The sequence below is a fragment of the Artibeus jamaicensis genome, unplaced genomic scaffold, assembly GCF_021234435.1.
Source record: "Artibeus jamaicensis isolate MK-2021 breed Jamaican fruit bat unplaced genomic scaffold, CSHL_Jam_final contig_233, whole genome shotgun sequence".
Taxonomy (NCBI): domain Eukaryota; kingdom Metazoa; phylum Chordata; class Mammalia; order Chiroptera; family Phyllostomidae; genus Artibeus; species Artibeus jamaicensis.
The window spans coordinates 8,534,330-8,558,220 of record NW_026521486.1 but is presented as its reverse complement, the minus strand read 5'-3'; the positions used below and the strand labels follow the sequence as shown (position 1 = coordinate 8,558,220).

The window sequence follows — 23,891 nt, the reverse complement described above, 5'->3', positions numbered from 1 at the left end:
AATCGAGGGAAATTACAATTTTCAGTTAGACACCCTGTGAAGCCTGTTTGAAATTTGATATTCGAAGTAATAATGTAATGTTCTTCCCAAAAATAAAATGGAGTTTATAGAACCAACATGACAATCCTATTCTAATCTGCACCAAGGGGGCCCCAGGGTCACAGGCAAGTTCAAGGGTAAGCCGTGAATGCAAAGAATGCTGGGTAAAAACAGCTAAAGAACAAAGAAAGGTTTCAACCTGCACAGAACTGAGTGGAAGTTGAAGGGAGATAGTTGAAAAAGGCTTGTTTGTAAAACATTTTATACGTTGCCACATGGAACAGCCTTTGGCCCCTTGAGCTGCCACTAAGAGTGTCTGTGAGCTGGGAGCCAAACGAGGCAGGACTTGTCCTGCGAAGGAACTGCCGGGCTAACAGCTGCCAGGCAGAGAATCCTGCTGGGATTGATATCCACAGGGTTCTCCCAAAAAGACTCCAGCTGACCACCTTCTCTTGGGGATGTTCTAGAGAGGACCCAGGTTTCAGAAAAGGGAACCTAAGGCCCTATGAAACTCAGTTTCAGGGGAACCCCAGTTTCTGGAAGCTCTATGGTCTGGCAGGTATTCTGATGAAACAGTAACAATGATGGTGTTGAACAACTTACTGAGCCCACGCTACCCAAGTGCTTCTTCACACGTCATCAACTCCAGCTCAGCTCGCATGCATGTGTAAGACAGACCTACCGCAGCCTCCTTGACAGACGGGGAAGCTGACGCACAGGGGTGCTATCTGTCTAAGTCACTCAGCCACTAAGAGCTGGAGCTGGCCTCTGACCCAGGTGGTCTGGCTCTGGAGGCGCTCTGCCCTACAGGACTGGCCTGGAGTGGCGGCGAGTCTCCAGGAGGGCCCCACCCCTGCAAGGAGCAAGACCCGCCCCCTCCTGCCAAAGTCCTGGAACAGGTCCCAGGGAGAAGCCTGCACACCCGTTTTGTCTGCTCCAGCTGCTCGGCCAGCTCCTCCACGGCCTGGGAGTGCTTCTGCCTCATCTCCTGGATCTGGGCCTCATGTGTCTTGGCCTCTTCCTCGAGGGTCTTCTTTAGGATATTCACTTCCTGTTCACGTTTGGACCTGGGGAGAAATGCCCTCGGAATGGAGGCCAGGGACCCTGGAGCAGTGCTGCCCCTGGGGCTCTCCCCCAGCTGCACCTCAGGCAGTTCCTCTGCCAGGGCCCCTCCCTCCTCAGCTGTCCACTCTCAAAGACACTGTGGAGGCTTCTGTGCCCTTGCAGCCTAAAGCCCACCCTGTTTCACCCAAACTTCAAGCCAGGCTCTTGAGTAGGTCTTTTCAGTAGAGAGAGATGCTGAGCAACTGCAGCTTTCTGCCCTCTGGTACGTGGCAGTAAGGCCGTCGTGTGGGTTCAGAGGCCTGGGACCCACCTCTCGAGGACAGGGCCTCCTTTTTCGCGCCTGCCCCTGGCATACCTGAGCTCCTGCTGGGCAGCCGTGGAGTCCAGGGTGTCCTCCAGCTCCGTCTTCAGAGCCTCCAGCTCCTCCCCGAGGTCCCGCTTCTGCTTCTCAGCTTTGTTCCTCGAGGCTCGCTCCGACTCCAGGTCCTCCTGGAGCTCAGAGATCTGAGATTCCAGCTCACGGATCTTCTTGAGGGCCATGTTCTTCTGGGTGGCTTCTTCCTCCACTCTGCCAAAGACACAAACCTCAGGACATGGCCGTCTTACCGTCAAGGGATGGGGTAGAGTGTGCAGAAAAGGTGTTGGAAAGAGGCAGCCAAAGCTACTCCTGGCCGTTAGAATCACAGCCCCTAGGGACTTCACTCAGCAAAAGTGGCACGTGAGGCGTGCCACGCGGGAGAGCTAAGGGCAGGACCACCGCCAGGACTGCGAAACGTCCTATGGAAATCATTTCATCTCCCAAATTAAAAGTCAGTACTTAAAACATAGTAAGTTCCATGTCAAGTAAACAAATAAAAAGGAAATAAAACGTTACAGTTCATCAAGACTGCAACGAAACAAAAATGCAAATATGCCACAGATTTGGGGTGATGGTGCTGTGTCGATGCGGGTTCACCAGCTGTAACAAATGCACCCCCGCCCCCGCCAGGCTGTGAGGGCTGGAAGAGGCTGTGTGTGGGGCTCAGGGGGTCCACCAAAACCCTCCACACCATTGCCTCAATTTTGCTGTGAACCTAAAACTACTCTAAGAAACAGCCTATTAAAGAGGGGAAAATGCCTGTGGCCAATAAATTTTAAGTTAAAGAAATGAAAGGATTGTGGGTGGTTAAATGCCTTTTTAAGGATCACAAACAAGTGACAGGAAACGTGCCTTTCGTCAACAGAAAATGTTTCGCTGTGAGATGGCTTCCACGACCACAGCAGTAGAGCGCATGCTCCCCGCCCACTGATGTACCAAGAACCACAGCAGGACGCTGGCAGGCAGCGCTGGCTCTGGCCGCCTGGCCCCCAGCTGATGCTCCGGCTCTCACCTGGCCAGGGCGGCCTGAAGCTCCTCCTCTTTCTTGGCCAGCTGCATCTTGAGCTCGGCGATCTGAGCCTGGAGCTCAGCAATCTGGTCGTTGAGGTCTGTGGAGTCTCCCTCCAGCTTCCGGCGGGTCTTCTCCAGCTCCTGACGCTGCTTCTCCTCTCTTCGGAGGCGCTCTGGGAGGGAAAGGTGGGGAGAAGCTGATAGAGCTGCCAGCGGCCGTAAACTTTGTCATCTTTGTTTTTAATTCTTACATAAACACTGCATCCTTATTACAAGACATACTGAAGGTTTAAAGAACCAAAGTGCAGACTCTCGTACCAACTCCTAGGTGAAGGAAGAGCATCTCCAGGAGCTGCCAGGTCCCGTGTCCCTCCTACTCCACCCACTGCCCTGGAGAGAGCGCGCTGCCCCGCATCTCCATAGAGGACACGTGGCTTCTGGCACAAGCTCAGAGCTCTGGGAGTTCACCTACCCCCCGTGTCCACTCCTCTCAAGGGGCAGGGTACAAGGGGCCCACAGACGACTACAGACCTGCACTGCCACCCCGTCCTCCTCACCACAGATCCCCAGGGAGACGTAGACATGATCTGTCACCCTGTCCCAAGACAAGCAATGGCCCTGAAATATCTATCAGTCTAGCACTTAACAGATCACGTGGCATGTCCGCAAGCATGAGATAGTTCAGCCCTCACAAATGCTCTTCCAGTGTGTCCCTTAGAGGTACGAGAAACTAAAGCTCATGGAGATGAAGTGACAGGTACAAGGTGACACAGCTAGTAAGCGGCAGAGCCGGGGGCCACCCCGGAACCTGTTAGGAAGTTGCAGAGGCTGGTGAAATGTGTGGTCGCAGCAACGGAGGACCACAACGGCTTCCCTCTGGGTATTCTTCGCTCGGGAACCTCCCTCCCAGCCACACAGCGCTGGGGCCTGGTGCCCAGCCAGAGTCCTACGGGGACTGGGTGCTGAATCCTAGGTATTACGGCAGCAACTGGCTGCCAGGGACCCTGAGCCTCGCGCATGTGGAAATGAGCGTGACTCCCGCCTGGTGCACCCACTCCCGGTGGTGTCGACCCTGGGAGGTGTGCGCCTCTGGCTCCCAAGTCCGCTCCTGCCCATCACCCTCTTACCCTCCAGGTCCGTGATCATGGCCTCGTGTTTGTTCTTGAGCTTGGCCAGGCTCTTCGATTTCTCCTCCTCTTCCGTGAGATTGGTGGTGAACTCAGCTATCCTGTCTTCCAACAGCTTCTTCTCCTGGGGGGCGTGGAGGGTGTGGGGGGCGGTGTGAGGCTGGGTCAGGGCTCAGCGTTAGCTGAGCAGAGACACTTCAGCTCTCTTCAAAGTACAGCTTGTCCAGAAATCCACCACTGAATGGAGGGACGAGGACTTAAATAACTGATTCAGTGGGACTTCCTGGATCAAAGGGGTCACTTTGGAAGGCCACTTAACTCCCCTTGAAGAGCAAGCAGGTTGCCTCCTTGACCTACAGATGTGGGTACTGAAGCCCTTCCTGGGCCTGTTTTATCCCCTCGGGGCACCCAGGGGCAGCGAGTGTCCGGGAGGGGACTCGGGCACCGTCTTCTCCAGGCCCCATGCTTGTCCACTGCGGGGCTGCGGCCTCCCACCCACTCAAGCCCACAGAGTCCTCACTGCCCGCGCTATGTGGCCCCCGCCACAGAGCTAACCCAACAGGGTCTCCCCACGATAGCACAGCCACTGAGATAAACACCCTCTGTCACTCAGCACGAGCGTCCCGCTCCCCGAGCCACAGAGCTCCCGGGCCGTCACCCTGCCGCCCCAACCCCGCATCCTGCCCTCAGGGTCGGGGACGCCATTCTGACCGAGTCCTTTCTTTTCTCCAACACACCCTCAGCTTCTATTTGCCATCTAGCTGACAGAGACCCAACTTGGCTCTCAAAAGAAAGAGCCGCCCCCTTGGGGAAGGCTGAAGGAGAGGTGCCTATACCTCAATACCAAGCCCCCAAGGTGCCCAAAGCGCCACTGGTGACGAACATGCAATGCCACACAGACGGTTGGTTCAGCTCTGCCAAGTCTCGGGTCTCGAGAGCTTCTTTACTAAGATACGTCAGACCTTCCCCTTGGGCCCCACTCAGGTATGACAGCCATCCCTTCAAATGACCCTGGCGCCCACAGGCCATGGGACACCCAGGAAGAAGAATCTGCTACTGAGCAGCAGCCACGGCGCTTCAGGCCCACGTCCGCGCCTGCCGAGGGCCTCACCTTGGCCAGCTTGCAGTTCTGATCTTCCAAAATGATCTGGTCTTCCTCCAGCTTCTTCAGCTTGGCCTCGGTGGTCACCTTCTCCAGCTGCAGCTTCTGGCGGGCGCTCTCCTCCTCCTCCAGCTGCTCCTCCAGTTCCTGTCACAAAGCCAAAGGGACTGTGAGGACGGCAGTCCACGCAAGCCCAGCGGTGGAGCTGAGATGTGGCCTAAGCCCTACTTGTGGGGTCAAATATTTAAAACTGGGGTACAGGGACAAGAACCCAGGTCCAATCACGTGGTCGCTTGTTCTGAGGTGCTTCCTTTAGAGCAAGCTTCCCGCCAGTGACAACGTGGGCAGAGAGCAGAGCGGGCCGCCCTCTGCTCCTCCTCGGACCAGCCGGGGCAGGACCGAGGGAGGGAACCGGAACCGACTTCGATGCTCAGTCGGGCAGGGCACACAGAGAGCTGAGACACGCGTGTGAGAAACCACCGCCCCACAGAGAAAACTTCTCAAAGGCGGCCCCAAGTAGACGAAAGTGGGAGGAGCTGGCCCACCCTGGCACTCCCATTTCGGTGTTCTCTCCAGTCCCTGTGTCACTGCTCCTCACCGCACCCTGTCCCCTCCTCCCCATGCCTTATGTCCGGCCCTTCCTGCCCCGTTCTCCAGGGGGCAGGAAGCTGGGTTACCTGGATATTTTGCTGCATTTTCTTCTTCTCTGTCTGCAGGTGCTGACAGCGCTCCTCCTCCTCCTCCACCCTGGCCTCAAGGTCATGGCAAATCTCCTCCAGCTCCTGCTTCTTGGCCGTCAGGCGGGCCCGGAGCTCCTCAGCTTCGGCACACAGCTCTGTTTCTGCCTGCAGCTGCTCCTGCAGCTGCAACTTCTCCGCCATGAGCTGCAAACAACAGGTGCAAATGCAGGTTCCTGGCAGCCTCCGCGGGCCCCTCCGGGCCAGGTGTTCCCTAGCTCTGGCTTCCAGAGAGAGGACCGTGCTGACAAAGGAGTTTCATCTGGGGAGTGCCTACACTCCCAGGCATTCTCTATACACCACGTTCTTTATCCTCCATGACTGTGTCATGAGCTGTACACCAACATCCCTAGGAAACAGGCTCAGAGAAGTGAAGCGCTGGAGATGGGCCTCGAAGCCCACACTCCTAAACTTTCCATCCCAAGAGGCGGCCTCCCTACATCACATAACCCTGAATGAAGCCTACAGAAAAATGAACCATTTTTCTAGTGAAGTATCCCCTTCAACTCCAACATGCCTCGCCTGCAGATGGCCAGCAGGTGGCAGCACCGGCACCAGCTGTAATACCCTGGGACCAGCTGTACTCACCTGCGACTGGAGGGTCTCCATTTCCACCAGCCTGTTCTCGGCAGCCAGCTGCTTCTCTCGGACTTTCACCAGCTCCTCCTCCTTGGCCATCATCTCCTCTTCCTGGCGGCTCACCTGCAGCAGCGGTTTGACCTGGGAAAGGAGATGGAGACAGACATGCTCAGCTGAAGACACCTGTCCCAGACGACAGCGATGAGGCTTTTTCAGCTGTGGACATGGGAGCTCTCCAGTCCCTGTGTCACTGCTGCAGGGTAACCAGGCACACTGCGGGGTACAAATGGGTGCAACCTTTCTGGAAATGAATTTGGTGCCTTGTGCCACAGGCTTCTGACCTGCTAACTACATTTCAGAGAAACCGCCCCTCTGTAGGCATGAAGATACGCACGGCAGCATTGTTTATAATGATGAAAAACTAGAAACTAGATCAAAGCCCTGGCTGGTGTGGCTCCGCCGGCTAAGTGCCAGCCTGTGAACAGAGTCAAGGGCACGTCTAGGGTGTGGGCCAGGTCTCCAGTTGGGGGCACGCGAGAGGCACCCAATCAATGCTTCTCTCACACACTGAAATTTTCCTCTCTTTCTCCCTCCCTTCCACTTTCTCTAAAAAATAAATAATAACCTTTCTTTAAAAAGAAGAAGTTAGATCAAGACGCATCATTGATAAAGTAGCCAGATAAACTGTGACTGTCTCTAGAGAAACTTATTCTGCCTTTTAAAAAATGATGCTCGCCCTGGCTGGTGTGGCTCAGTGGCAAGAGCATCAGCCTGAGAACTCAAAGGGCACCAGTTCGATTCCCGGCCAGGGCACATGCCTGGGTTGCAGGCTAGGTCCCTGAGTGGGGGTGTGCTAGAAGCAGCCTATCGACATTCCCCTCTCACACACTGATGTTTCTCTCCCTGTTTTTCTCCCTCTCTTCCCCTCTCTCTAAAAATAAAAACTTTAAAAACTGATGCTCATAAAGGAATTTTAAGTGAAAAATGCAAAATATAAGACTTTATACAAGCCACAGCTCAGCTATGTGAGAATATGTATGGTTCACACAGCAGAGACTTACGGGAGTAAAAATATGACAGCAATAATAAATATTGAAAAAACTACTGAATGTTGACATTGGCTTGGCACTGAAGAGATTACAGGTAAATTTTCATTTTCTTCTTTATGTATTTTGTTCGCCTAACTTTTCACAATTACTACAAATTAGTTATTGTAAGCAAAAACAGATTAAGTGACTTATTAAAAGGGGTTTGTTAAAGGCTGGAGAAGGCTTGTCAAGCCGCACACAAAGCTTCTGACCGACTGTCCGTGGGCCCCTGGGAGGGCAGGCCCGAGACGTGTGCAGCCGTGGCAGGCGGGGCCTTCACATCCTGGAAGCTGCTGTTTGAGCCACCCTAGCCCAGCCTGACAGCAGGCTGTGGCCTTGCCAACAGGACAAATCCCACAGCTCACATGCCCCTAGGCCCCGCGGGCAGGACCACCCTGGAGTCATGCTGCCAGGCCCGGGGAGGCAAAGGCAAAGGCAAAGTGTCCTTCCCAGGGACATGAGCCCCACACAGAGGCCCACTCAGCCCCTCAGCCATGACAGAAGCTGGCTGAGCACGGGCCGGGCAGTGGTGCAGGGGGGGCCCTTCTAGGACCCACCTTGGTGAAGAGCCGCCACCACTGCCAGTTCCGCAGCTTGAGGTAGGCAGCGCAGTTCCTCTGCAGGACCTTCATGGCCGTCAGCTGCTGCTGCCGCTTGGCAAAGGCCCTGTGAGGGAGGGGCATGGTCAGCACCTCGGCAGGGGGACGGCGACCTCTAAGCTGTCGGTCCTGACCTCACTCCTGGAGGCTTTTCTGGAGGGATGGCCCCTGCCGGGGGCACCTCAAGACAGAAGTGGAGGGAAAGAGGCTGGCCTTGAGGGAGAAACCGTGCAGACAGCGGCAAGGACCCAGGTCACAGGCCCACCCTCCCGCACTAAGGGGCACGAGAGTGCACGAGGTGGAAGAGCCTTGTGCAGTCCCTGCAGATCCAAGCCAGGCATGATTGCCGGCCATTCAGTCGATCTACAGACATTGGCTTCCCACCCCCGACAGCCGCTCATGCGGCTTCTAAATAAACGGAGGCTCTGGCTCTCAATGCTTGGAGCTTAGGCCGCAACGTGTCCCTGAGCACAGACACAGGGCTCAAGAAACCAACGTGCAGCCGCCTCACCTGCCGCAGGCGAGCCCCTGATCCCAAAGAAGCTGCTTGGCCTAACTAAAGGGCAGCCTCCTCCCCTGGGAACTCGGGGTACTACTCTGGGGACAGGGAGGAATATCAGTGAGCGGGAGACTTCAGGGCAGACAAAACCAAGCACAGTCACCTCCTGTCAACCCAGTTACTTTAAACATCAGGCAGAAATCCAGGAAGCAGGGGATCAGGGAGAGCCACGTGGGTCTCCCTCAGGCAGACACCTGACTGGCATTAGGACTCCCAAAGCCACAGCTTCCCAAAATGCCCTTCTGCACGAGGAGAGCTCGGAGGGGCTTGAATGCGGGGCCCGTTAGATGGAGGCCGGTGTCTCAGGAACTCACTTCCTGGCCAGGTAGCCCCTGCAGCAGGCCTGGAACCCGATGATGACGTCGGTGATCTTCAGGTCCCTCTCCTCCTCCAGGTGGGCCAGCACGCCGGCCCGGAAGAACACCTTGCTCTGGCCGATGCGGTAGAGGTTGCTGTCGAGCTCCAAGGCTTTGATCTAAACAGAGGAGACCAGGCCATTCACTGCACGAAACCCAGAGCCCACAAACAACGCTGGGAGCCTGCTTTGGTGGGGGGTGGGGGCAACAAAGGGCCAGTCCTGCCGCTGCTGCTGCTTCTCTGCTGGGCAGCCTGTCTCCTGGAGCTCAGGGGGGACACTAGGAAGAGGGGCCAGTGGGTCCCAGCATGGGGCAGGGTGACAAGTCAGACTTGAGGAGAAACACAGAACCTCAGCACTAAAGGGAACTGAAAGGCCCTCTCTTCCTTCTGCCTCCCTCCTCTGCACACTGCAGTCACACTCTGCAAATGCCTGGGGTGCCACCCTCTGACAGCACCATCGCTGTGGTCACTAAGAGCAGCACACCCCCCAGAACAGGCCAGGGCCAGGTTCAGATAGGTGATCCTGGGCCTTAACCCCCGTGAGCCCACATCTCCTAAGCCATAAAGTGGGAATGACTTAACTTTTAAAAAGTTGACAAACAGAACAAATAAAATAACAACACCCCCTCCCCAGCAGAGCTGTGGGAATTCACCGAGAGAATGCAGAGAGCGCAAGCACAGGCTCCGGCACACATCGAACACTGAATACATGCTGGCTGTCATTATTATTAAGCAGTTTCAGAGCAGGAACGAGGCTCTCTTGTGAAGCCCCACTGGCAAGTGTCTCTCTGCTTGGCAGAGAAGGGATTTAGAGCAAGCTCTGACAAGGCAGAGCCTTGACTGGGGTCTGGAGAGCCTCAGAGACTACAAACAGCCTGGCAGGCCTGCACGAGGCCCTGGGAGGAGAAGGCAAGGCCAGCGTGGGCACCTCCCCTCCCTGCACAGTGAGCCTCAGGAGACTCCTCCCACGGTCCCTGCAGAGAGGGGAGCGAAGGGGAACTGCCTGTGTCTTAAGGAGGGACACACCTCGCCTGCCAGCAACAAACCAAGTCTCCTCCAGGAAGGGTGGCCCAGACGCCAGCTGGAGGCAGCCCCCCGTGCTTCACGCCTTCCTTCCCATCAGCCGGTAAGCATCGGAGAGCAGACAGCTGTGTTTTATCCCTCAATGGGGCGCTTTGCACACAGTAAGTGTTGAGTTTTTCTTCCCTTTTTTTTTCTCACCAACTCCCCGCCCACCAGGGAAAGAATACAAAAAATACTGCTCCCCCCACCCCACTCTTTGGAAAGAATACAAAGCAAAGCAAAAGCAGTAGCTGCTAACCCTGGACATGTCGGAAACAACAGGATGAATGCAAAGCAAGAAAACTGACAGGTGGGCACAGCCCCAGCTTGGCTGCTCAGTCACCGCAAGGCCCTCGCTCACTCCGTGGAGTTCAGTCTCCACTGCCTGTCAAGCTTTGCTCCAGGGGTGGCGGGGAGAGACGAAGGTCTAAAAGCGTGGACTTTGGGGGATCTGGGCTGGTCTCAGTGCTCTAGGCCGGCTGCCCCAGTTGCAAGCTGCCTTCCTGAGCACACTGGACGTGAATATCCGAGACATGAGCAAGAAAGCATAACATGTGCCCCAAAGGGAAGGCCGTGCCTCGTGCCACAGCCCAGCCTGCCACAGCTCTAGTGTCCTCCACGCCGCTCTGGCCCCCCGCGCCATCCCTGACTATCCAGGGGCCAAGGAGGCTGCCACTCAGGGAAGCTGGCAGAACCAGACCTGGAGCACCGGAAGGCCAAGAGAGCATGGGTGTCATCTGACCCATAGGGCACCCATGCAGCAAGACAGGCACTGGCCGCGCAGGTGTGCACCCGCCAAAGGTCCTTCCTACCACAGGGAGCGCAACTCACCATCAGCACACACGCCTGCTTCCCATCCATGAAGCCCTTGGGGATGGAATTTGGTGTCAGGATTTCGTACCTAAGGAAGAAAAGAGAAGCTGGGTCAATTCGTCCCTTGCTTCAATCCCACGTGACCTGGAACATACATGAAAGAGGACCATCCCAACAGTGTAGCAGACATAGAAGGCCTTTCGTGTCTCTTCAAAAAATATATATATTTGGCCAATCCCACCCTGCTCTTAAGCTGAACAGCGCGAGGAAGGCTTGGTGTTTTCCAGAATGGGAATGGAAACCTGCATCGGACTAACTCACTCAAGGGTGAGCTTCAGGTTGGGCTTACTAACTGCTAATTGCCCAGTATCGTGTCTGTAACCCCGGAAGGCCACGCGTCTCTCCCAGACATGCTACTGGGCACTGCTAATAAGCAGATGGTCCAAAGAGAGGGCTGGTCATGACAGCAACTGGCACTAAACACAGCCATTAGACAAACGGGAGAGTGTCATTAATGTCCCTCTCTGCACACGTGACAAGAAGCGGCAGTATTCAGTGACTTCTATTTCTATAAAGTTCCCTCAATGCCCAAGTGCTCCGGCTGATCTTGGTAAATTTCATTAACTCCTCTAACTGTAGCAAACATTTGCCAGGCCCCAGAGTCACTAGGCATGAAAGCCAACAAGATTACTTTCATTCCAGTTTATAAAAGGAGGGGCCCTGGCTGGTATAGCTCAGTGGACTGAGTGCCAGCCTGCAAACCAAAGGGATGCTGGTTCAATTCCCAGTCTAGGACATGTGTGGGTTTTGGGCCAAGTCACCAGTAGGGGGCACACAAGAGGCAACCACACATTGATGTTTTTCCCCCTCTCCCCCTCCCTTCTCCTCTCTAAAAATAAATATTTTTTAAAAAACATATAAAAATAAAAGGAGGGAAACCCCTTCTTTCATGTAGGGAGAGAAGGAACATGTGAGAGAAGCCGGCCAGCCCTCAGCTCTAGGTGGCCAAGGAAAAGGCTTTCTTATTGGAGGTCCCTACTGGGAGAGGCAGGCTGCAGGCCTTACTCACCTCTGCCGGAACTCCTGGAAGACCACCCGGTTGGGGAAGCCCTGGCGGCAGATCCGAATACCCTCGAGAACCCCATTGCAGCGCAGCTGGTCCAGCACCAGATGGGGATCCAGTTTGCCAGCCTAAAAAGAAAAGCAGATGTGTGTGGTCTTGCTTCGGGGCCTAGGAATTCATGGAGCCAGGTTGGGTAGGCCCCAACGGATTCAACAAGGCGAACGCCGCGGGAGTCACGGAGGCCCACAGGCTTTGATGCCAGGGTGCATGATGCAAGTCCTAGAGAGACTCTAAGACAGCATAACCACGCAGAAACGCGGTACAAATATAGCCTGTCTCCGGGGGGAGGCCCGGAGACAGGCTGCGGAGGGACTGCACTGAGGGCGCTCAGCGTGCCGTGGGGGAGGAATCACAGACAAGGACAGATGCCCGCATGTGCGGCCGCACCTTCTTCTCGTGGTTGGGGATGATGCAGCGGACGAAGTTGGGGTTGGTGTTCCTCAGCGTGGCCATCAGCTTGGCCAGCTGCTCCTTGTAGAGCTGCCCCACAGTGCGGAACATGCCCTTCCGCGTCTTGAAGGCCCCAGGCAGTGCCGTCTCCGACATGCCAGCCACCTGGTCCAGGCCGATGATGCGGTCCACTGCAAAGACCATGCAAAGAAAAGCACATGACCACCCAGCAGGCCCAGCAGGGCCGGGCGGAGACAGACATCTGGACAGAAGAAGGTGTGAGACCACAGAACAGCAGGACCTTTTCTGCTCAGAGTCAACAAACAGCCAACTGCAAATGTTGAGCACACTTGACCTAATAAGCAGGGAGCAGGACGGGGGAAGACCGCACAGCCACCGAGACTGCAGTCTCCTGAGGAGCGGTCCCTAAGCCTGTTCACATCACTGGTATTCAGCCCACTTTAGAAGCTTCTATTCCCAAAGAGACACGGTAAAGCTAATAACGTATTTTGGAATAGTTAGCCTAGCCATTCCACCAGCCGGGCTCCGAGGAGGGGTTAAAACCTGTCTCACAGAATTCTGTACTCCCGTGGGCACTGATGGAAAAAACAACCCAGGACCCTGAGCTCCCACTGCCCCTCCCCCAGAGCTGGGGGCAGCAGTCAGAAGTGGGAGCACTGCGGCCACCCTGCCGTCCTCGTGCTCTGGGCTCTGGCAACCCCCCATCTGGGACCCGCCCAGGCTGCGCTCTAAACCAGTGACTAGAACAGCTCGGGCTGGTGTCAGAGGCGGGGGGCTCCGAAGACCACCCCCAACGGTGAGGTCCCAGAGGCAGGATTCCTAGCGCTCTGTAACTTGCTTTGTCTCTTATCACAGACCTTTGCCATCTAAACCAACACTCTGAGGAAGCTGCCCTTGTCACCATGACGCATGCCCAGGGCAATAAAATGAACCGCTTCCAAGGCGTCAACAAAGCAACAAACGAACCCACAGTGGGCAGCGGTTTGAGGTCGGTTTGGAGCAGGAGCCAGTAGTAAATGTGAAGCCTTCCACTGCTAGGTGCAAAAGTTAGGAATTCCGTGACAGTCCCTTTCATATTCCTTTGTGGCCAGATCTCAATTATTTATTGGAAGACAGCAAAAAGGACAGAAATTCAAGGCAGAAGCCAGGACTGACGACAAACCCAGGTGAACCAACTAAAACGAGAGGTTTTTTTGCGCTTCTGCACCCAGGGCCCGTTTTAAGGGCCACCAAAGGTTTCCTGGGAATGGCTTGGCTTGTCAAGGCCGCTCAGCTTGCCCAGAGGAAGATCAAATACTCCCTATAATAACCGGTCATTTTGCGGGGGCCTGTCCTGCCCCCAGGGACAGGGGGATGGACACACGAACGACATTTCAGCTCTCCAGTGCACACACAAGGCAGCGTGCAGAGCGTCCGGTCCTCATGCTGGGACACCCACAGCCATTCACACAGTGAGACGGCGCCTCTGCCGAGTGGAGATCGGAAGACAATACGGGTTTTTTAATGACTTTTTTTCCTTTAAGGATCTATAACGTGAAGTTTCCTGATCTGGCTGGTTTTCCACCGGAGGCCTGCAATGGGTCCAGCGGGGAGGAGCGCCCCACAAGTCGGGGGCAGACCAGGGCAGGGGCGAGGTCCAGCAGGAAGAGCCCACGGTAAGAAACACTCAACAGAAGCGTCTGTTGCACAGGCCTGGATGCACCACACACGAGGGACGCCACTCTGGGTGGCCAGTCACCTGGTTCTAGGTGAAGGATGGGAAAGCGTTGGTAGAAATAGGCTCTCTGAGTACTCTGCATCTCTGCAACAGAGAGGTTAGAGCAAAACCCAGGCAGAAGGGAGGAGAAACCGACAGAAACCGTGAGAACACACAACCGCAAAGCCACCAGCCTGCCGAGGGGAGGCGGGAGCGCAGTGAGGCGCAGGACAGGGACCCGGGCGGCCAGGCTTGGGGCCACCGGTGACTTTCCACATGTGGAAAGTGCCATGGCTTGTCTGTGGATGGCAAGGCCCTGACAGGAAGTGGCTATGCGGTACACATAGGGGCTGCCTCAACCCTCTGGATCAAGGAGATGCCATCGTGGGAGCTATGGCAGATGAAAGCCCCCCACGGACTGTGTCAGGTGGAGATGTGCCCTTTGTTTGGTGGCTCAGCCACCGCGAAGGTGGGGAGAGGCCCAGCTGCAGCCACGGAGACGGGGGTGGGGCAAAGGCATACCATCCTTCCACAGCTCTGAGACGAACTTGTCAGAGGACTGGTGCAGGAGCGTGGCAATGTTGTCGTTCAGGGGGTCCATGTTCTTCATCAGCCACTCATCGGCTTTGTAATCCACCTGTGAGACCAGAGTTCCAAATCACAGGCCGCTCTGGGGCCATGAGCATGCACCAGCTGGCCCCGTGTGTGGCAGAGTCAGCACCCCGACCCAGTGTTTCCATCCCTAAGAAGGAAACGACCAGTGACAGGCAAAGGGAGCGGCAACAAGGAGTCCGCTGCAGTGTTACAAAGACAGCGAACCAGTAAAAACAACAGCACAAGTATCTAGCCAACCAGACTAAGAAACTATGTTGCAGCAGCTACACAATAAGATATTCTTGGTGGTTCTTTATTATTTTTAGGTAATATGACAATGAAGATATAGCGTAGGAAGACACATACCAAAATGTGATAATATTTCTTTTCAGTAATAGGACAAGTAGTTTTTGCCTTTTCTTGGTCTTTCAGGGTGTCCAAGTTTTCCTAATGAGCACGTATTATTCTTATCTTTTCTGAAACGTGTTCTTAAAGATACAACGCACATGTTGCACATGCACTGCAAAGACCCCAGAACGACACAGAGCAGCAGCCGCCCTGGTCTCTGCCCAGCCCACGCCGCGGCCCGGAGGAAACGGCTGCCACAGGTCCTCATGCGCACTCCTGTTGATGGCCTGCGTGACGCTGGCTTTTTTCCCTAGGACCAGAGTCACATTCTGGGAGACTAAAAGCCCAAGAGCGCAGCCAGCCTGCTGACCCTTTCAGCCGCAGCAGCGCCACCCAATGCCCAGGTGTGGATGCACACAGCCAGTTTCATCATCGCCCAGACACCCTTCAAGGGCTTCGGGTGCGCCCCATTTTTTTGCATCATAAACATGCGATACAGGCCTCCTGTGAGCTCTCTCTGCATGTGCACTTCTAACAAGGGCAGAAGTGGAGATGCACGTTCAGGGGCATCAACATAAACACTTTTTCTGATGAGTAAGTCAACCCTTCCTTGGGCAGCCTTAGGAAGCCAAGGAGCAAGGTGGGAGAGGTTGGGCAGTGTGCGGCCACACGCAGGAGTGGTGGGTGAGGACGGCATGTCGCTCAGCAGTGCTGTGACAGCTGGTGGCTCTCCTCGCCCGGTTGCCTTGGTAGTAACAAGGCGACTGCTGGTGGTGGCTCTCAACCAGGGAGGCTGCGCCACACCCCTAGCCCCACCATATAGTGACTGTTTGGCAACATCTGGAGACATTTCTGGTCAGGAGAGGGTGGGAAGAAGCCAGAGATGCTGCCAAACACCCTACAAAGCGCAAGCCGGTCCGTGACACCAGCAGTGTGGAGGTTGCGAGGCCTTGCCCTGGAGCACAGACCCACGCCCAGCACTGGGCTTCACAAGCTCATTGGATAAATGTAACCCTGTACAGTGTGGTCAGCCCCATTTTCCCGATGAGGCAATCAAGGATCAGAGAAGTTCAGTGACTAGTCCACAGTCACACAGCAGCAGAGCTCTAATTTAAAACCCAGAGCCCAAGCCGTCAGCATAAATCTCATTTCCGCACAGGGGAATGCACCTGGTAATACTACAGATAACACTGTGCCTGAGCACCTTACGGGACAGCTGAAGGCTCCTCATGAAATGACAGATGGGACGGGGCTGCCCAAGGTGGGCAGTCGTGTGAATGTTGATTACTGCCACCAGCCACGTTAGGGGATGAGTTACTGTCCCGTGCCTTGTGGCCGCCCAGCTCAGGACCTGAACATCACTTTCACCTCTCCAGGGAGAAGGCCCCGGGGGCACCTTCTGTGTGTGCCCTACTCACCTTGCCAGCATAGTGCATGATGCAGAAATCGGCTTTGTCCTTCAGCTGCTTGGGCTTCTGGAACTTGGGGTGGGTGCCCTGCTCCTGCACCACCTTCTCCACGAAGCTCTTGTCCGTGGCTTTGGGGAACCAGCACTCCTCATCCAGCAGGGCCAGGATGCCGGGGGGGCCTGCCTGCGGGAAGCACAGCGTCACGCAGGTGAGTGTGACCTGGAAACCCCACCCCACCCTGCCCTCACAAGAGGCTGAAGCGTGGGGGTTTCTGGGAATTTTCAGAACCAGAAGAATCTCACCAGAAGGTGGGTGGCACTTCCCCCATAGGAGGAAGAAAGGAGCATGATGGAGAACACTCAGTGTACGAATTCTAGTTTAAAAAGAAACTTCTGAGGTTCAGGCTGTGGCCAACGCACCTTAACCCAATGATCCATCATGAGGATTCTCCAACATCGGTGCTCTGAAAATCACCTGGTGGGCTTGATGGACCGTGGAGACCCTCTGACCCATGCGCTCGGAGGCTCCCCTCAACTGGCGCCCCTGCCCCTGGAGTCTCTGTGACATTACCCCACACACTGTGTGTCTGCACTACTGTGTGGTGAGACAGGACACACAGGACAACCTCCGAGGGAGGGAAAGTTCGCGGAGCCCCCGGAGCCCTCGTGCACAGAGTTGGAAAGAAAGCAGATTCAGACTCTGCTGAGAGTGGCTGACCAGACTCGAAGCCAGGTGGGCTCTTGTTCACTGGAACGCCCAACTAATTACCACAACTCATCACAAAAGTGCATTGTTTCATGTTAGGATTACGGACGGTTTCAACCTCCCCCCTTTGAGTGATGCTCTCAAAACGCACAGACTTCTCTCTAGGCCTCAATCGATGAACACCTCAGTGTCACTCCAGTGTACACATTCTCAAGCAGCTCAGGGTTCGGGGAAAACGTGAGTTCAGTGAATTTAAATTCAACCAAGACATAACCCAGGGCCCTGGCTGGTGTGGCTCAATGGGTTGAACGTCATCTCGCAAACCAAAAGGTCGCTGGTTCAATTCCCAGCCAGGGCACATGTCTGGGTTCTGGGCCAGGTCCCTGGTTGGGGACGTGCAAGAGGCAACCAATCAATGTTTCTCTTGCACACTGATGTTTCTCTCCCTTTCGTTCTTCCTACCTTCCCCTCTCTCTAAAAATAAATATTTAAAAAAAAAAAAGACATAACCCAGAAACAGAAACAGCTCAGGCTCTGAAAGAACACCGCCCCCAAACCTAACACAAACTGCTCCAGGCAAGAGCTGCCAGCACAAACTGACAACCGAGGGGTTCTAGCTCCCGCACCGCCAGCAGTCGGTGCTGTGGCTGCGGGACAGAGAAGCCCAGGTGCCGAGTTACTGATAAGCCAGGACAGGACCGACAGCTTGACCACACGTACCAGAAACAGCACTCAAGGCCCCGGCCCGCAGGCCCACACTGCAGTGACAGAATCTGGGCCAAGGATCTCCCTACATGAAAGCACGCCTGCTTCTTTAGGACAAAGACAGGCTTGCTGAGCCCATGAGCCTGTCCCTCAGGTAGATGCTGGGTGGTCTTCTGGGACTGAAGAGAGGAAACCCAGGCATCAGCCACATCCCCACCTGTCTGCAGCTGTCCGAGGCTCCCAGGCACCGGATCTAAGCCCAGAGCTTATCCCTCCAGGTGGCACCGATGGGGGAGGAACTAGACACCCACAGTGAACATGCAGTGGACAGTGAGAACGGGGTCCCCAGAGGGGACGAGCGAGGCTGGGCCAGGCCTGAGGTCTGAGCAGCGTTGGCTCTTACTGGCTTTTCGATGAGGTCGATGCAGGGCTGCAGGTCGAGGCCGAAGTCGATGAAGTTCCACTCGATGCCCTCGCGCTGGTACTCCTCCTGCTCCAGGATGAACATGGTGTGGTTGAAGAGCTGCTGCAGCTTCTCGTTGGTGTAGTTGATGCACAGCTGCTCGAAGGAGTTCAGCTGCAGGGAGAGAGCAATGTCAGGAGGCTGCCACCGCGGGGCCACACCCGCCATGTGGCCCCACGGGACCCAGAGCCCCTGGGGAAGGAGTGGGACAGGGACTCGGAAAGGACCTCCGGGGCACCTCAGTGCTGCCCCCTGTGGAGCCTAAATGTCTAGGGGGCTCCCTTATCACACCAGCAGCAGGGGCTCTTCACTTGCTGAGGCCCGCTACTAAGAATGTTTTAAAACATACAATTACAAACAAAGAAGTTATGTTGAAACATAATTATCAAAATATCGAGACATAAGAATACATTATGCTTCTTTATTAACAAGCTCGAGCCATGGGCTTAACTTCTAAAATTTTGAAGTTAAATTGTGAAGCAGAGCCCTGGCTGGTGGGGCTCAGAGGCTTGAGCTTCATCCTGCAAACTGAAGGGTTGCCAGTTCAATACCCAGTCAGGGCACATGCCTGGGTTGTGGGTCAGGTCCCTGGTTGGGGGCGCCCAAGAGACAAATGATTGCTGTATCCCTCTCTTTCTCCCTCCTTTCCCCCTCTCTAAAAGTAAATAAATGAAATCTTTAAAAAAATAAAGTTTTGAAGTGGAGATGAACACAAACAATGTTACATCTCTGCCACAGCACATGGAAACCCGGTTTCTAATGCAACTGTGGGTTGTGCAGTTTGCTCAATTCACAGTAAAAAACAGCGTGGGATTTCAATGTGGGGCTAGTGAGAAATAAAGAGGCATTGTTAACCCCACCTAAATCCATGGCTCCTCTGGAACTACTACCATAATTAGCAGTTTTTTCCTACGAGGCCTCAAAGTCGTTATGGGCAGGGGCAATGTTTTGTCCCCGTGCTCAATCAATATTTGCTGGAAACGTAAACCCACAGGAAGACCTGCCCAGAAAGCCTCCCGAGATGCCATCTGAAAGTCTGATTCCCTCCAGCATCTCTGGTTGGCAGTGGGCAGGCTTAGTTCAGCTTAAAATGCGCCCTGCTGCGATCTCCTGTCCCCATGAAAGGAAGATGGACAACCCAGGCGGCTATGGAGCCACTGGGAAGAGGACTCGGGGACAAGGAGAAGACAGTGACGAGGACACGGAGGTAGAGAGGGGGCCTGCGGGCAGGCGGGAGACGCTCACATCGAAGATCTCGAATCCGGCGATGTCCAGGATCCCGATGAACGAGGCGCCCTGCCGCTTGGTCTTGTCCAGGGCCTTGTTGATGCGCAGCACCAGCCAGCGGAACATGCGCTCGTAGGTGGCCTTGGCCAAAGCCTCAATGGCAAAGTCAGCCTGCGGGGGAGGAACACCCAGAGTGTCAGGTTCAAGGAGCCTTTAAACCTGTGCCCTGAGCCCCAGTCATTTCACCTGCGGGGCGCTCCCCCAGAGACACAGCCCTAGGAATGGGGGGAGAGCCTCCAGCACAAACATGTTCGTGGCAACCTAACTATCCAACGACTCAGGAACAGGAGGCTTGGAAACCGACATTTGCAAAGACCTTTTTAAACTAAATGGGGACACACTAAAGTCCCAACAGAAGAAATGGCACGACATCTGAGATTTACTTCAAATAATGCAGTCAGGCGGGGGCTGGGCTAGATAAGGTTAACGATGGGCTGAGACTGGCCATGAGGTAGTCACTGTTAACGACGCCTGTGTGGCCCTGGCTGGTGTGGCTCAGTGGATGGAGCGCCAGCCTTCGAACCAAAGGGTTGTGGGTTCAACTCCCAGTCTAGGGCAATGCCCAGTAGGGGGCAAGTAAGAGGCAACCATACATTGATATTTCTCTTCCTCTATCTCTTCCGCTCTCTAAAAATAAGTAAATAAAATCTCCACACACACACACACACACACACACACACACAAAAAGCCACCTGTGTGACAGGCACGCGCGCTCATTACACCGTCCTCTCTGTTTTATCTGCCAGTGTTCGGAAAGCTCCACAATACAAAGCCAGGGTGACAATTAACTTTTTAAAAAAAAGGAGAGCCCTTGCAGGAAATAAAAAGTGGCCCAAAGACTGTCACGGGGTAGGACCACAGCACTGTTCCTTCTCTAGCTTTCCCGTATTTCCCAAGTCTAGTGTTTGTCTCTGTAGCGTTTTGTAAGGAAAAAAATAAAGGTTCTAACTAGTAGGAAAATGAACAGTTGGGAGTAATCATGCACGCCGTCTCAAGAACAGTGTCCCTGGCTCTGGTGGGACGGCTCTGCACACAATCACCCGCGGGCTATCGGCCACCAGCGTGAGAAAAGGAGGATGACCCTCTGGAAAAGACTCATCACCTTGAACTTGGAAATATTTTTGAGACATGAGGGTAGCACCCTAAAAACGCCCCTTGGCATGACAGAAACCAGAAACCACCAACAGAGGGGAACCTCGTGTTCTCACTTTAGACCGAAACGGGGCAGGCCCAGGCCCTCGCTGGCCAATCGGTCTGGACACCCATTCAATGCAGCAACGCCCAACACGGCCTAAAGAGGCTCGACCTGAGGGCGGCCCTTCCTGGGCCGGTCGCCTTGGGGGTGTCACCGAACTTCGCGGGGTCAGCTTCCTTGGGTTCTTAATGGAGTAAACACCATCTTGCTCTCAGAGCTGATGTGGGGACTGAATGAGGGAACCCACACACAGTGCCTAACACAGTGAGTGCCCCCCAACCGGCCACTGCCATGGACCCCCACTGAGGAGCAGCGCTCTGCCAGAGGGGCTGCGTACCTGTTCCTTAGTCTGCGCCTTCTGGACGTAATCCCGTCCCACCTTGATGCGAGGCGTGAGGATTCCTCTGGTGAAATCGGTCACATTGATACCCAGGAGGTGGGACACTTTTTGGGCAGCTAATGTACAAAGAGAAGGAAGGGAGTAAAAAGTTTTCATTAAACCCAAGAGAACAAGTTCCTCTGCTCAATCGGGCCGTGAAAAAGCTCCGACGGTAACTGAGCAATCACTCACTACCAGGAGGACTGACTCTGGAACGTTCTCAGCAGGGCAGACCCCAGCTCTCCCTTCAACCCGGCGGGCAGGGCAGGGAGGAAGGCGTCCTAACCGGGGCCCACGTTGGCTCCTCTGCACAGTCTCGGCCCGTCTGCCGAGTGTGCTGCGGGTCCCACCCTCAACAAGGACCAAGCAGAGGCGGCCCCACCAGGCCCCAGTATGAGGGGACCAAACACGTCGCACAGAAACACCTTTTAATCCACACACCCACACCTTAAGATTTTGTCAAAAGCCCCTAAGAAGGGCACATCAAGGCTGGTAAGTTAAATGGGGTCATGTGCAGTGACCAAAAGGAACAGCAGTGGCCAAGGCAGATGGAGTGACAGCAGCGTCTCAGGGCCCTAAAGTGCCAAGGGGAAGTGCGCACCGAGCTGGAGTGGCAACATGGATCGCTGTCTCACCAAGACCACTGGTGTGGTCTCGGGAATGAGCGAGGGCGGCCCTGGTCCCCAGGACTGAGGGCTTCTGACTCACTCTGATGCCTGCTCTGTGAGGAAGGGTCACGCTCCTGTGTGTTTTAGACCAAGTGCGGTGACAGCCAGCCACACACACACACACACACACACACACACACACACACACAATGTGACAGAGAGCGTGGAGTCTGGGTCTCTCGACAGGGCTCTGTCCTGAGCTGATCCCAGCCCAGGCACCTGCCCCGAGTCTCGGGGGGACCCCGTGTTACCTGTGTTGTCGGGCATGGATGCCTGGTCGGTGTTGCGCTCCTTCTTGAAGACGATGTTGCCAAGCTGAAGCACCCCTGAGATGACCCGCAGCAAGCCTTGGGATGCAATCGAAGGCAGCTCAGAACCGGGCGGAGGGTGGAATAAGGCCCGAGTGGGCCTTGGCCTAGTCGACGCAGAGGGCCCAGCACCCTGCGGGGCCACACCGCCCCGCCCGTGCCTCTGGCAGACATCGGCCTGTGCTTAGACACAGGCTCTGTTCATCTTCCCAACTCGTCTAAATCCAGACCAAGGATATGCCTCTAGGCCAGGGGCCACTGTCTGTTTTTATGACTGAAGTTTTATTTGGGACACTGCCGGCCCATCCAATTTGGTGTTATCTGCAGCTGAGCGAAGGTGGCTCCGACCTTCAGGTTAGATAGAGTGGGTGCACTTTCTACAAGGAAGTCTCCGGGCCCTCCGCCCTCCCCCAGGGAAGTGAGAAGTCGGAGGCAGGTTTCACATCACGATTCATTTCAGGCCCAGCCCCTTCCACATTCCACCAAAACGAGGCAGGACGATTCCACTTTCAGCAGATGACGAGGACCACAGCGGTGCACCCAGACCCCGGGCAGGGACGCACCTGTGCTTTCTTCCCCTCTGCGCAAACGCTGTGGGGAACCGAACCGCCCTGAAAGCCAAGCCTGAGGTACCACCTCCCACACACTGGAGGCCTTCCTCCTGGCCTCAACAGGGCTTCCCGAGTCAGAGACAACAGGACGCTCTCCCCAGGCTCGTCGGCTGCCCGAATAGCCAAGAGGACGTGACGACCAGCCCCCGGCCTTCCCTCCCTCACCCACAAGAGGGCCAGCCCCGGACCTATTTGCTCCTCTTCTGGGATGCCCATAATCCTCATGGCCTCCATGGTCTCCTGGAACATGTCCTTGTCCTGCTGACCCGGGATGGTGACGTGCCCATTGGACAGGAAGCGGTATTTGTTGTATGGCTCCAACAGGAGATCCGCTGTAGGGGGTGGGAAGCAAGGGTGGTCGGTGAAGTGCTGAACCCAGAGGCTCCAGTCAACACTGACACGTCAGCAATCTGGGAGACTGGGGAGTACCCCAAAGCCCCACGACACCCCAGGAACTACAGAGTAGCCAGGAATGCTGCCTTTCCTCAGGGTGAGACCGGACTGCGCGGAGCCCGAGAGCCTCAGAGGCCCGTGAGTCACAGGCACACATGTGACCTGCCCTGGCTTTTCTCTGGTGGTGTCAGAAACAGGGGCCAGGTTCTCAGGAAGGCCTGGAAAATGGAACTCATCTGGCTTCTCTGCAGCCCAAGGCCAGAGTTTTCATTTCCCAGAAGGAGTCTGCGACTCAACTGTGGCCAGAGCCCCAGGGCCTGGTGGCCCTCGTGTCAGGCAGCGGGCCCTCTACTCACTCTTCAGGTGCTCTCCAGCCCCGGACAGGAGATAGTAGAAGATGTGGAAGGTCCGCTCGTCCTTGGCTTGGCGGATAGCACGAGACTTCTCCAAGAGATCTTTGCAAACATTGAGGAGTTGTGCGAGCCAGAAGGAAGGCAACCCTCCACGTTCCTCTATTCCCATCAAAAGCCACTGAACTTCACCAGGTGCCAAGAATGGCATAAAATGGCCAAATAAAACAAAAGCAAGCTCCCTTGGCTCTATCCTTCCAGGGGTGCAGCGTGTCCCAAGAACAGCACTCACACTTGGGTCGCTTCTCTATTTCAAGAGCCCCCCCTCTCAAGAGCCGAAGGAGTTCAGAAGACTCCCACTGACGAAGGCCAATAATGCTGGTGTAGCGGAGAAACACGTTAGTGTTCACCCCAACTCCACCTCTCTGGGTACCACACCGGAAGAGCATCAGTAGTCCCGCCCACTCTAAGCTGAACCTCATCCTGCGAGTGAAGAAACTCCCAGCGCTGGCTGGGTGTTCAGCGAGCCTCTCCTGTGCTCTTCCTGATGCCGCAGGGGCGGTGTCCTGACAGGCCCAGGAAGGGAGCCCGCTGGAATCGGGAAGCAGCTTTTCCTCCATCAAAGTCATCCCCCCCCCACAGCATTCTTATTCCAATTAGCCACAAGGATACAAGTCTCAATATTGGCTCCCACGATGTAGCCATTGACATCAAAGTTGATGCGAATGAATTTGCCCTATGGAAAGAAAG

The 23,891-nt window shown here is 55.3% G+C and overlaps 1 protein-coding gene across 1 annotated transcript in view; it reads right to left on the bottom strand.

Moving 5' to 3' along the window:
* Nucleotides 1-23,891, bottom strand: part of MYH9 (myosin heavy chain 9) — an 88,429-nt gene that overhangs the window by 10,941 nt on the left and 53,597 nt on the right. Inside the window, exons 7-27 of the mRNA XM_053661990.1 lie at nt 23,814-23,877; nt 23,148-23,246; nt 22,587-22,730; nt 21,731-21,826; nt 20,770-20,888; nt 19,196-19,348; nt 17,891-18,064; nt 16,087-16,260; nt 14,249-14,363; nt 12,007-12,200; nt 11,566-11,687; nt 10,515-10,584; nt 8,579-8,739; nt 7,664-7,772; nt 6,028-6,159; nt 5,380-5,586; nt 4,712-4,849; nt 3,601-3,724; nt 2,475-2,646; nt 1,460-1,672; nt 962-1,106 (exon numbers count right to left, since the gene is read on the bottom strand). Coding sequence (XP_053517965.1) covers nt 962-1,106; nt 1,460-1,672; nt 2,475-2,646; nt 3,601-3,724; nt 4,712-4,849; nt 5,380-5,586; nt 6,028-6,159; nt 7,664-7,772; nt 8,579-8,739; nt 10,515-10,584; nt 11,566-11,687; nt 12,007-12,200; nt 14,249-14,363; nt 16,087-16,260; nt 17,891-18,064; nt 19,196-19,348; nt 20,770-20,888; nt 21,731-21,826; nt 22,587-22,730; nt 23,148-23,246; nt 23,814-23,877 — 2,925 coding nt within the window. The remainder of the gene's footprint in view (nt 1-961; nt 1,107-1,459; nt 1,673-2,474; nt 2,647-3,600; nt 3,725-4,711; nt 4,850-5,379; nt 5,587-6,027; nt 6,160-7,663; nt 7,773-8,578; nt 8,740-10,514; nt 10,585-11,565; nt 11,688-12,006; nt 12,201-14,248; nt 14,364-16,086; nt 16,261-17,890; nt 18,065-19,195; nt 19,349-20,769; nt 20,889-21,730; nt 21,827-22,586; nt 22,731-23,147; nt 23,247-23,813; nt 23,878-23,891) is intronic.